Below are 12,225 nucleotides of genomic sequence, written 5' to 3' on the forward strand. Positions count from 1 at the left end.
AAGAAAAATTCTTTCATTGTTTTACAAACCCTCCCCCAATCCACTCCACGATGTAGCCATCGCTCTAGACTCTTGTCATGACAGAAATACCTAATCACATATCTCTTTTAAACCGTTTTCTCCCTCCTCTGTTTCAGTGCAGTGCACATTTAATACTGTAGGCCTTGACTTTCTGCAATAAACACTTCAAGTCTTCCTCAGTTTTCGGCAGGGAAGGTTGTGTGTTCTATGTAATGCAAGTTGCTCACGTGTCTTCCACTTATTTTTTCCCCTCCTTTAAAAAATATTATTAATTTCGATGAAAATTTACAGAGACTTTGGATTTCCATTCATTCATTGTTGTACTTTTCTCTGCTCCCAATCCCCCCTCACACACACTATCCTCTTGGAAAAGTAAAAGAAAAATTCTTTCATTGTTTTACAATCCCTCCCCACAGGTCCACTCCACTGTGCAGCCTTCGCTGTGGACTCCTTTCATGACATAAATACCTAATCACATATCCCTTTTAAACAGTTTTCTCTGTCATCTCTTTCAATGCAGTATACATTATTGAACCCATCTTTCTTAGTCTCCCTCCAACCCTGAGGTCAGTCCTCCTGTTTTATAACAGTGGCACCATGCAGTATTTGTCCTTTTGTGACTGAGATACTTCACTCAGCATAATGTCCTCCAGAGTCACCCATTTTGAACAATATTACATGAGTTCCTGTTGTTCAATGCAGCGTAATATTCTGTTGTGTGAATATACCACAGCTTCTCTATCCATTCGTTTGTTGATAGGCACTTGGGTTGTTTCTAACTCCTTGCTATTGTGAACAAAGCCGCAGTAAACATGGGTGTGCATATATCTGCTTGGATGTCAGTTATGGTCTCTTTGGGGTATATTCCCAGCAGTGGAAATGCTGGGTCAAATGGTATATCTATTTGCAACTTTTTGAGAAAGTGCCATACCGCCTTCCACAGTTGTTGGACCATTTTACACTCCCACCAACAGTGAATAAGGGTTCCAGTTTCTCTATAACTTCGACAGCATTTGTTGCTTGCTTTTCTGTTATATTTTGCTCTTCTGACTGGGGTGAGATGATATCTCATAGTTTTGATTTGCATCTCTCTTAGAGCTAGAAATTTTGAACATTTCTTCATGTGCATGTTAGCACATGAATGTCTTCTTCGGTGAAGTGCCTGTTCATATCCTGTGCCCATTTTTTTTTTTATTATTTACTTTTATCTTGTTGTGGTGCTCAAGTATTTTTCATAAATTCTGGATATAAGTCCCTTATCTGATATGTTATTACCAAATACTTTTTCCCAGTCTGTGGCTTCCCTTTTTACCCTGTTGGAGAAGTTTTTGGATGTGCAGTAGAATTGATTTTTACATGTTGAGCTTTTAACCTGCCAGTTTTATTAATTTGTCAATTATGTCCAGTAGTTTTCTTGTTGAGTCTTTGGGGTTTTCTAAGTATACTATCAAATCATCTGCAGATAGATATTATTTTATCTCCTCTTTGCCAATTTGGATACCTCTTATTTTTTTACTCTTATGTAATTGATATCACTAATACTCCAATATAATATTGAATGGGAGAAGTAATAATGGGCATCCTTTCCTTGTTCCTGTTCTTTAACAGAATGACTTTAATCTCTCTCCATTGAGAATGGAGTTGGTTCTTGGTTTTCCATATATACTTTTTCCTATGTTTAGGAACTTCCCCTCTGTTCCTATTTTGTTGAATGTTTTAATCAGGAAAAGGTGTTGGATTTTGTTGAAGGCCTTTTCTGCATCAATTGATAGGATCATATGGTTCTTTTTCTTTGCTTTGTTAATGTGATTAATTACAATAATTGTTTTTCTTATGTTGAACTATCCATGCATACCTGTTAGGAATTGCGCTTGGTCATGGTGAATTTTTTTTCTTTTTTATGTACTATGGAATTCTATTGGCCAGGATTTTGTTGAGGATTCTTGCTCTATATTCACAAGAGATGTTGGCCTGTAGTTTTCTATTATGGTGGTATTTTTACCTGATTTTGGTACCAAGGATATGCTTGCTTGATAGAATGAGTCTGGGAGAATGTCATCTTTTCTATTTTTTGGAATACTTTATATAGAATTGGTGACAGTTCTCTGAATGTTTACTAAAATTCACTAGGAAAATCATCTGGTCCAGGGCCTTTATTTTGTTGGAAGTTGTTTTATTCCCTGCTCAATTTATTCTTATATAATGGGTCTGTTCGGACATTCTCCTTTGGTATCTGTCAGTTTAGGTAGGTTGTGAGTATATCTGTTTTTCTTAAAATTCCATTGTTAACCTTTTTATTTTAATTGGGTCTATGGTGACATTACCCCTTTCATCTCTTACTCAGATTATTTATATCTTTTCTTTCTTTTCCATTGTTAGTTTCACTTGTAGTTTGTTGAAGAACTAACTCCTGGTCTTGTTGATGGTTTCAATTGTATTTCTCTTTTCGATTTCATTTATTTCTGCCCTAAGTTTTTCAATTCCAGTTTTTAAAAGGCATCAGGTTTTCTTGTTGTTCTTTTTTTTTTTAACTTCTTGGAGACGTTGGGTTAAAGAATCAATTGTTATTGTTGTTGTTGTTGTTATGTGCTGTCGACCCTATTTATGACAGCCCTGAATGCTGCTCTGTCTCTTGCCAATGTTATTGTCTCTTGACACGCCTCTCCCCATTACACAATGACTGAATCAATCCATCTCATTGAGGATCTTCCTCTCCTGTGCTGTTCCTCCACCCTCCCAAGTCCTCTCCAAGGACTGATCCCACCTTGCAACATGTCCAAAGTATGTCTGAGCTCCATAATCCTTGCCTCCAAGGAGAAGCCTGGCTTCACCCTCTCCAGGACTAACTTGATTGTTTTCCTAGCAGTCCATGGCACCACAGCTCAAAGGCATCAATTCTCCTTCTGTCATCCCTAGTCATTTTCTAGCTTTGATGCATAGCAACTAATTGCAAAGACCATGGCCTGTATCAGGCACACCTTAGTCTCCAGACCGACATCGTTCCTCTTCAGTACTTTGGAGAGGTCCATGAAAGCAGACTTTCCCAATGAAATTCGTCGTTTAGTTTCCTGGCTGCTGGTACCAAGAGTGTTGATTGTAGAGCCAAGCAAACTGAAGCTGTCAACAATATCAATCTCTTCATCTTCTGTCATGATGCTGCTAGTCAGTCCAGTGGTGAGAATCAGTTAGCTTTTTTCCCCCTTGCCTTTTGATGTGTTTGCTTATTACTATAAGTTGACCTCTCATGACTGCTTTGGCTGTTTTCCAGACATTTTGTTAAGTGGTATTTTCATTGTCATTTGTTTCAAGAAACTTTATTATTTCATTTTTTATTTCTTTTATTATCTACTCAAGTTCAGGCAGGATCATGTTCAGATTCCAAATGTATGGGTTTTTTCTCCTTAATCCTCTTATTATTAATTTCTAATTTTATAGCATTACTGCATGGTTCAAAATTGGGAAGGGTGTACGCCATGGATGTGTCCTATCTCCATACCTTTTCAACCTATATGCAGAGCAGATTATCCGAGAGGCTGGGCTCTATAAGGAGAAGCGTGGTGTTAGGATTGGTGGACGATCTATCAACAATCTGCATTATGCAGATGACACAACCCTGCTCGCTGAAACTGAGGAGGACCTCATGCACTTACTGCAGAGGGTCAAGGACTGCAGCCTTCAGTATGGACTGAGGCTCAATGTCAAGAAGACAAAAATTCTCACCCCTGGACCAATCAGTAGCATCAGGATGGATGGTGAAGAGATTGAGATTGTTCACAGCTTCAGTTTGCTCAGCTCCATGGTCAACACTCTTGGCACCAGCAGCCAGGAAATCAAAAAACGTATTGCGATGGGAAAGTCTGCTGTTAGGGACCTCCCTAAAGTACTCAAGAGCAACAGTGTCTCTCTGGAAACTAAGGTGTGCCTGATACAGGCCATGGTTTTTGCAATCAATCACTTTTTATGCATCAGAGAGTTGGACAATGACTAGGTATGCTAGAAGGAGAATTGACGCCTTTGAGCTGTGGTGCTGGAGAAGAGTATTTAATGTACTGCCAAGAAAACAAACAGATTCACCCTAGAGAGGGTTAAACCAGGCTGCTCCTTGGAGGCAAGGATTCTGGGGCTTCGCCTGACATACTTTGGACATGTTGTAAGGAGACAGGTCTTTAGAGAGGGACATCATGCTGGGTAGAGTAAAGGGACAGTGCAGGAGGGGAAGACCCTCTATGAGGTGGATTGATTCAGTGACTGGGGTAATCGGGATGGGTGTGTCAGAGGCTATGCTCTTGGCACAGGATAGAGCAGGGTTTTGGGCTGTTGTACAGAGGGTTGCTATGAGTCGCAAACGACTCGACGGCACATAACAACAACAACAACAACATGTTATAAGATGCTTTATATTGTTTTTATGTTTGTTTGTTTTTTAATATATTGATGCTGGCTTTTTTGACCTAATTTTTTTTTTCTGGAGGACATTCTATGTACATTGAAGAAAGTGTATTGTGCTTTTTTGAGATGCATTAGCCTGTGTATATCTGTGAGATTAAGTTGGTTTATTGTGTGGTTGAATTCATCATTTTTGTTGAATTCTATCTTTTCTTGAAAGTGGTGTATTGAAATCACCTACTACTATTTTGGTGGTGTCTGTTTATTTTTCAGTTCTGTTAACTTTTGCTTTGAATAGTTTGCAGCTCTGTCATTTGGTGCATAGATATTTATTATGATTATGCCCTCTTATTTATTTACTCTTTATGCATTATAGTCACCTTCCTTGACCTCTGTAATTATTTTTACAAGGAAATCTATTTCATCAGAGAGATTAATATCCCTACCCTTGCTTTTTTTTTCTGGTGGCCATTTGCTTGGTATTCCCCCCCCACCACCACCACCGTTTATAATTTTGTCTTCCTTTATCTTCATTTTCAGGTATGTCTCTTGTAGACAGCATTTTGATGGGTTTAGTTTTTTTATTCAATCTTCTACTCTTTTTCTTTTCATAGTGCATTTAAACTATTCACAATATTGAGAGGTAAAGTTTTATTGCTATCTTTTTTTTTAGTTATTTTTGGTATTGTTTCTGGTTACTTTGATCCATCCTGCTTTCTCTGGCTTCTCTATAAGAAGGACTTTATACAGTGTTTCCTACAATGCTTGTCTTGTTTTTGAAAACTCCCTTAGGTTCTGCCTATCTGAGAATATGTTGATCTCACCATTATATTTGATGGACAGTTTTTCTGGGCACAGTATTCTTGGTTGACAGTTGTACTCTTTGAGTATTTTGTATACATCATTCCACTGTCTTCTTGCTCGTGTGGTTTATGCCGAGAAATTGGCACTTAATCTTATTTGCTCTCCCTTATAGGTTATTCTGTTTCTGCCTAGCTGCTTTCAGAATTCTCTAATCTTTAGTTCTGGCAAATTTAACTGTGATATACCTTGGTGTTTTTCTTTAGGGGGTCTGTTCTGTGTGGAGTTCATTCTGCTTCTTGTATATATATTCTCTCATTCTTCATTATTGCTGCAAAGGTTTTTTCCTAGTAATTCTTCCTCAACTTTCTTGCTATCTTTATTTGCTTCTTCCTGATCTGGAATTCCAATTACGTGCATGTTGTTCTTCTTGCTATTGTCCCACATTACTCTTAGGCATTCTTCTTTTTTCTTTCTTTTTGATTCTGCTTTTTGTTCTGGAAGATCAGTGTTGAGAATTGTGTCTTCTATTTCACCGGTTCTGTGTTCCATCTCTTCAACTCTGCTCATATGGCTCTTCAGCATGTTGACAGCATCTAAACCATTGGTCCTCATAGTTTGTATTGTGGTTACCTGTTTATCTGGAGCCTCTAATGCCTCATTTGTTTTATCTGCATTATCTTGGATTATTTAATTTTTTTTAAGTTCAGAGTTCTGTAATTCTTTAAGTTTGCTTTTCACCCATTGAAAATATTCAATCATTATTCTTCTGAATTCTGTGTCAGAATGTCCCATTAGACTTTTTGGCTTCAGGAAATCAATTGATTCTGTGTTTTACTCACTTTGGTGAGGTGGCATTTTGTTTTGATTTTGTGTAGGGTGTGAGGTAGTCCATTTCTTCTGTGTCCTTGCTTTGGAAGAGTTTTTCTTGCCTGGTCCTTACCAGCCCCTTGGTCTGATAACCTTGGCTCAAGAGCTCACTGCTCCAGAGGAGAAAAAGGCAGCTCACCCTTGCTTGAATTTCTCTCTGATCATTTGACTTAAGGGAAGACTTACTTCAATTGGGGAGAGAGCTGGCCTGTGAATTATCAGCCTTCTAGGCCAGGCAACTGCCACAGCTAGGTGAAGTTAAAGTGTCCACAGGTCAAGTATTGGCTCTGGAAATGGCCAGGGGTATAAGACAGTGGGTGGAACTGGGGCCATCTTCACGTTGTTGGGCTTTCTCCACATAGTGGGCCATCTAATGCTCTGGGTGGGAGCATGGTATGAGTGGGAGACAAACTAGAACTTTGTGTTTAAATTAAGACTGCTAGTTCCCTGTCCTCGTTTCAGCAAGACAGAGACTTAGCTTCAGATCACAGCAGTCAAGAGCACTCAGCTTCCTTCCTGCAGATACCTATCAGAGACTTCCTTTAGCTTCCCCAGTACTTGTGATAGTGGTTCTCTGGGGTTTGGGCTGCACGTTAGTCTAGGTGGCAGGCCCGTCCTGCTAAGTATTTATAACCCAATAATTTATATTCATCTTATAAACTAACTCCATCTATACAAACATGTAGGAGTAACAATATGAGAATAACTGGGACTAAAGTAAATTCAGACCTTGAAGTCCTTGAAGGACAGAGGAGAGTTTAGGACTGTTGCAAGCAACTCCACAACACATAACAAAGTAAATTCAATATTTTGTGTCAAAGTTAAAAGAATATCCCATTTATTATGTCTTTATCTACATTAACTAAATGTCTCATATCTCAGTTGATTCTAACACCTCCACAGTAAGGTAGTTATTATGACTGTATTTTAAATAAGGAAACTCATATTTTTAGCTGACTTGAATTTTACCCTTTTGTGAATTCCACGTTCTTCATACTTATCACATTATCTCATTAAACACTTTAACATAAAATTATTGTATGATTTTATATGCATACAAAACAAAAATAGATACTAACTCTCTAAAGAGTATTTTCATTCAGAGAGTCATAAAGTTTTAAGTATATGTAGCTCAATGTTACTTGTGTGACCTTTAGTAACAGAAACAGATGTCTACCTCCCTGTGCTTCAAATTTAATTCACTTACTTGAGACTGTGGCACCCACTTCAGAAAAGATATCAAAAAGCTTGAGAGAAAAAAATAAAACAGTCATCCTGTCTTTGAACATGTACTTTCAATGTATCTAATACAATTGTAAATGTTTGTTTACTCAATCTAAAGATCCTAAGCTTTTTACTGGATTTACTTTTTCCCAGTCGTAATAAGAACTATTATTCTAAGAGAGTAATTTGTGTTGTTTTTCTGGCTTATAGTTGCTAAATCCTGAAGATGACCTCTTACCAGGAAAGATTCGAGACAGTAATCGTTCAACCCTCCTAGCAACAATTCAAGAACATGGTTACCCTACAATCAACTTGGGAATTGTAGGAGACAAGTAAGTATTAGATTTTCTTTTTCATAGTTTTTAGTGTGCAGTTATTAATCTTTGAAGTACTAATTAGGACAAATTACTGCTGATGGACCAGAAATATAATAACATACCTTTCATTTAATCTGTCTTTTCAAAAACCATAGATTTATAAAAGTGTCTGTGTCCTTTTGAAATAGACTTTCTCTTGGAAGTCCTATTACAATATGAGAAATAGTTTGCTTTCCTTAATAGGGGTGACATTTTCATTGAATTTTTTTTTCTTTTGTAGTGTTGGCTTTATCCTAGTGAAACTAGTGTTGATGGTCTTATTTTTGGTCACATTTCACTTGTCTCAAGAGAAGAAATGCATGGATAACGAATAAAAGGGTATCATGATTAGTACAACTTGATTATTTTAAGTATAATTATTTTCTAATACTTGTATGTTGAATTTAGTATCCTCATGGTTGACGAGGTTCACCAGACTTTGTCAGCTTGTAAGAACAGAAGAAGAAGTGCTGTGTTCTATCAAAACATCAGTCTTAACATTGTGGTAAAAGTGAAAGCAAATTATTTCACTGAAAAATTGAAAGATTTTCAAAATTAGTTACTCTAGCACCAAGACAGGGTACTATAGTTTTACAAAAGGACAGTGAGATTTTTTTTTTTTTAAATCAGATGGAGTAAATGAAGGTAACATGTTTCCTGATATGAAGTGGGTGCATAGAAGGAAATTACAAGGAAGGTTGTTGAAGCTATAATTCTTAACAATTATCAACTCTGTTTCTTAACTTCTGTGAATATATTGGTCAGGGCATTTTTCTTGGAGTAAGCTGCAAAGACACTGTTAACCAACATCTTTAAACAAATGTTTCCTTGCATGGTCTAAAATTTTGACCTTTGCTGTTTTACGTTAGGAGCAGTTAACTTTTAAAAAAATACATAAAAATGGATTATCTTAGGACAGCAGGTGCACAGTTTTTACCATGCTGCAATTTCATCTAAAATGGAGTTTAAATTTAGATCTGGGTCAGACATCATAATATTTTTAAGCATCTCAGCTTTGAAGCCCACATAACTTCCCCTTATGAGCAAGTGAGCATTAAGGGGTGGAAAGCACCTGTAAAGAAGTTGCATATATTCTGCAAGAATTTGAGATCTTAGATATAGCCTTTCTCTTTGAACTTTTAAGACCCCTGGTGTCAGTACTGGTGGTAGACGTGACTGAGTATCACCTAGTGTTATCTTACACTAGAAAATTAGAGTTCTGGGCTTTGTTTTTAGGGTGGGTTGGTTCTAGCCGGGACAGTAATGCAGACAAGGTCATAGGAGGGAAATAACTTGGCAGTCCAATCTAAGCACTAAAATTCATTCTCCTCTGAAAAATTATTTTTAAGTACATAATTTGTCAGCAATGGCAATGAAATACAAAGTATATAATACATTTAACAAGTGTTGTAATCATTAATACCTAACAACAACATAATCATACAAATCATTAAAAGTAGTAGGCATATCAGTATATTCTAGGGCTGATATTTTAAATTTTAAAGAAATACAGTCTTGGGAGGAATAGTATGTAACCAGGAGGCTTTTTTGTTGTGTTTTAGTAATGACCTGTTCTACTTCTCCAGAGATGTTTACTCATAAAAGCAGGATGGATGAATTAGCAGTATCACATATGTTTTCGTTTTGTTTTTGTTTTTAGCTAGGAGGAAATCAGAGGCTATTCTACTATTTAAAACAAAGAAATCCCATACATTCTTATTGAGCTGTTCTTTCATCAACACCACTGTCAGCAGCAGTTTGAGCCTGAGTATTATTAAATTGTATTATAGCAAAAGAAGGAACAAGTGCTTGAAGAAATGATCACTCTGCCCAAGCCAATAAGCAATAGGCTTGTTTTAGAGGACAAGTCTGTCTTCTGTATGGATATTAATTTTAGGTCAGTGTTCTATAGTAAGCTCTCTTTGTATGGTTGGATACTCATGAGAACTTCAAGGATGCCTAAAATGCATTGGCCTAACCTATTCCAAATGTGTCCACATGCCAAAGCCCAAGCAAAAGGTTAATTGAGGCCCTTTTTTTACCAAAATAATCTGATTTTTCCACATTCAAAAAAGACATTTAGATGGCATATACAATATACATGGCTTAGTATAAATACGAGGAATTTGAGTAGGCTAGTAGACTCTTTTTTAAAGTCAATCTACACCTAAGAAATTATCACACTTAGTATTTTTGCACATTCTGGGTTATCCCAGCAGTGGCTATACTGAGATTTGGGTCATTTTTTAAAAAGCTGCTACTATATAAAATAATATTAGATATTCTTAGTAAAAAAAGATACAAAGTGAAGAATAAATAAAACATTGCAGCCAAGCACCCATATAGTTTAAACAGGAACTAATGAGTAAAGTGGACAGTCCTGAGGGTAGCCACAATGCACAGGTATATGGCCCACTTAAATAGCTTTTAAAAATCAATATAAAATTAGGTGTAAATTTCTAATATAAGACTGGTTCAGCAAGTGGGTCAGTATAGTCCGATTTAGATTGAGGGAAAGAGTGATAAACTTAGCATTCACTCATTTTGAGGCACTGAGTACTGACTGAGTTAATTTTATGAAAGCATTTTTATTCCAAGCATAGTGATGGTTATTATAAGTAAAAAGGGAATATTTATTTAAAAGCTTAATAATGGAGAATAGGCTAATTTGCAATTAAGCAGTATTTTTACAAAGAAAAACTTTAAAAAAACCCCAATGGATAACAGTTTCACTCCAGTTCAACTGTTAAGTGCTGTCAAGTTGGTTCCAACTCAGACAATCCTGTGTACAACAGAGCAAAACACTCCCTGATCCTGCAGCATCCTCACAATTATTGTCATATTTGAATCCATTGTTGCAAATACTGTCATCAGTCCATCTCACTGAAAATCTTTTTTTTGTGTGATCCCCTTCTTTACCAAGGGCAGCGTCTTTCATGATAAAATGTGCAGCCTACAGGAGATGAAGTCTTGCCATCCTCACTAAGGAATATTCAAACTGTATTCCTTTCAGGACAGATTTGCTTGTACTTCTAACAGCCTGGTATACTTAATATTCTTCACAGACACCTTAATTCAAAGGAATCCAGTCTTCATTTCTCCTGTTCACTGTCCAGCTTTCACATGCATGTGAGACAATTAAAAATACCATGACTTATGTCAGGCACACCTTATTTCTCAAAGTGATTTCTTTGCTCTTTAACGCTTTCAAAAGGGGCTTTGCAAACAGGCCAAGGTAGAGTATCATTTGATTTATTGACTGCTGCTTCCATGGCATTGATTGTGCACCCAAAGAAAATTAAATCCTTGATAGCTTCAGTCTTTTCTCCATTTGTCTTTCTCTTTGGTGTTGTCACTAATCGGTTGAGTTGGGAAGATTTTTGTTTTCTTTATGTTAAGGTGTAATCCATACTAAAAGTCTTAGTCATTGATTTTCATCAATAAGTACTTCAATTCCTCTTTACTTCCAGGAAGCAAGGTTATCTGCATATCTCTGGTTGTTAATGAGTCTTCTTCCAATTCTGTGTCTGTATTCTATTCAGATAGTTTAGTTCTTGAGGCTTTTTGCATAGCTTACAGATAGAATAAGTGTTGTGAAAGAATACAACCTTGAAACAAAGTACTCCAGATTTTAAACAATGTGGTAACCCCTTGTTTTATTCAAACCACAGCCTTTTGGTCTATGTACAAGTTCCACATGAACACAATTGCATTTTCAGGAACTTTCATTGTCCATAACATCATAATATATTCTAATTTGCAAAGCCAAATAACTTTGCATAGTCAATTAAAAAAAATAGGTAAACATCTTCCTGGTACTTTCGGCATTGTGCCAAGAACAACAGTGTTGTCAACAGTGATATCCCTTATTCCATGTCTATTTCTTCATCGAATTTTAATTTCTGACGGTTTCCTGTCAATGTATTGCTGTAACCATTGTTTCATTATCTTCAGAATGATTTTATTTTATTAATGGCATTTTTTAATAATTTCCTAAATTATGGGAGTTAGATTTTCTTTTGTTTCCCATTGTTGTTGCTGTTGTTAGGTGCCATCAAGTCAAGTACGACTCATAGCAACCATCTGAACAACAAATTGAACCCTGTGCTATCCTGAACCATCCTTATCCTCAAAACATTTGAGTCCATTGCTGCAGACATTGTATCAGTCCAGTTCATTGAGAGTCTTCCTCTCCTTTGCTTTCCCTCTACTTTTCCAACCATGATGTCCCTTTCCAAGGAATAGCCTCAAAGCGTCACCATCTTTGCCTCCAAGTAACATTCTGTTTTCACTTGCTGTAACACAAAGCTCTTTGTTCTTTTGGCATTCTGTGAGATATTAAGCTCTCTTCTACAACACAAGTCAAATGCATCCATTCTTCTCCTGACATCCTTATTCATTGTCTAGCTCTCAGATGCACACCTGGTGATTACAAAGAATGTGACTTGAATCTGGCACACGTTAGTCTTTAAACTAATCTCATTGCTCTTATGTATTTTGGAAAAGTCCTAGACAGTAGATTTTTTTTCCTATAATTATATTTTATTAATTTTCATAAACATTTACA

The 12,225-nt window shown here is 36.6% G+C and overlaps 1 protein-coding gene across 1 annotated transcript in view; it reads left to right on the top strand.

The window, feature by feature from the left end:
• Positions 1 to 12,225, top strand: part of LOC102844647 (gephyrin-like) — a gene marked incomplete at its 3' end in the record, with an annotated part of 706,808 nt that overhangs the window by 636,440 nt on the left and 58,143 nt on the right. The window contains exon 19 of the mRNA XM_006891835.1: positions 7,513 to 7,634. Within this exon, the coding sequence (XP_006891897.1) occupies positions 7,513 to 7,634 (122 nt within the window). The remainder of the gene's footprint in view (positions 1 to 7,512; positions 7,635 to 12,225) is intronic.

Source organism: Elephantulus edwardii, unplaced genomic scaffold (genome assembly GCF_000299155.1).
Source record: "Elephantulus edwardii isolate Elephantulus edwardi_28Jun2011 unplaced genomic scaffold, EleEdw1.0 scaffold00104, whole genome shotgun sequence".
Classification (NCBI taxonomy): domain Eukaryota; kingdom Metazoa; phylum Chordata; class Mammalia; order Macroscelidea; family Macroscelididae; genus Elephantulus; species Elephantulus edwardii.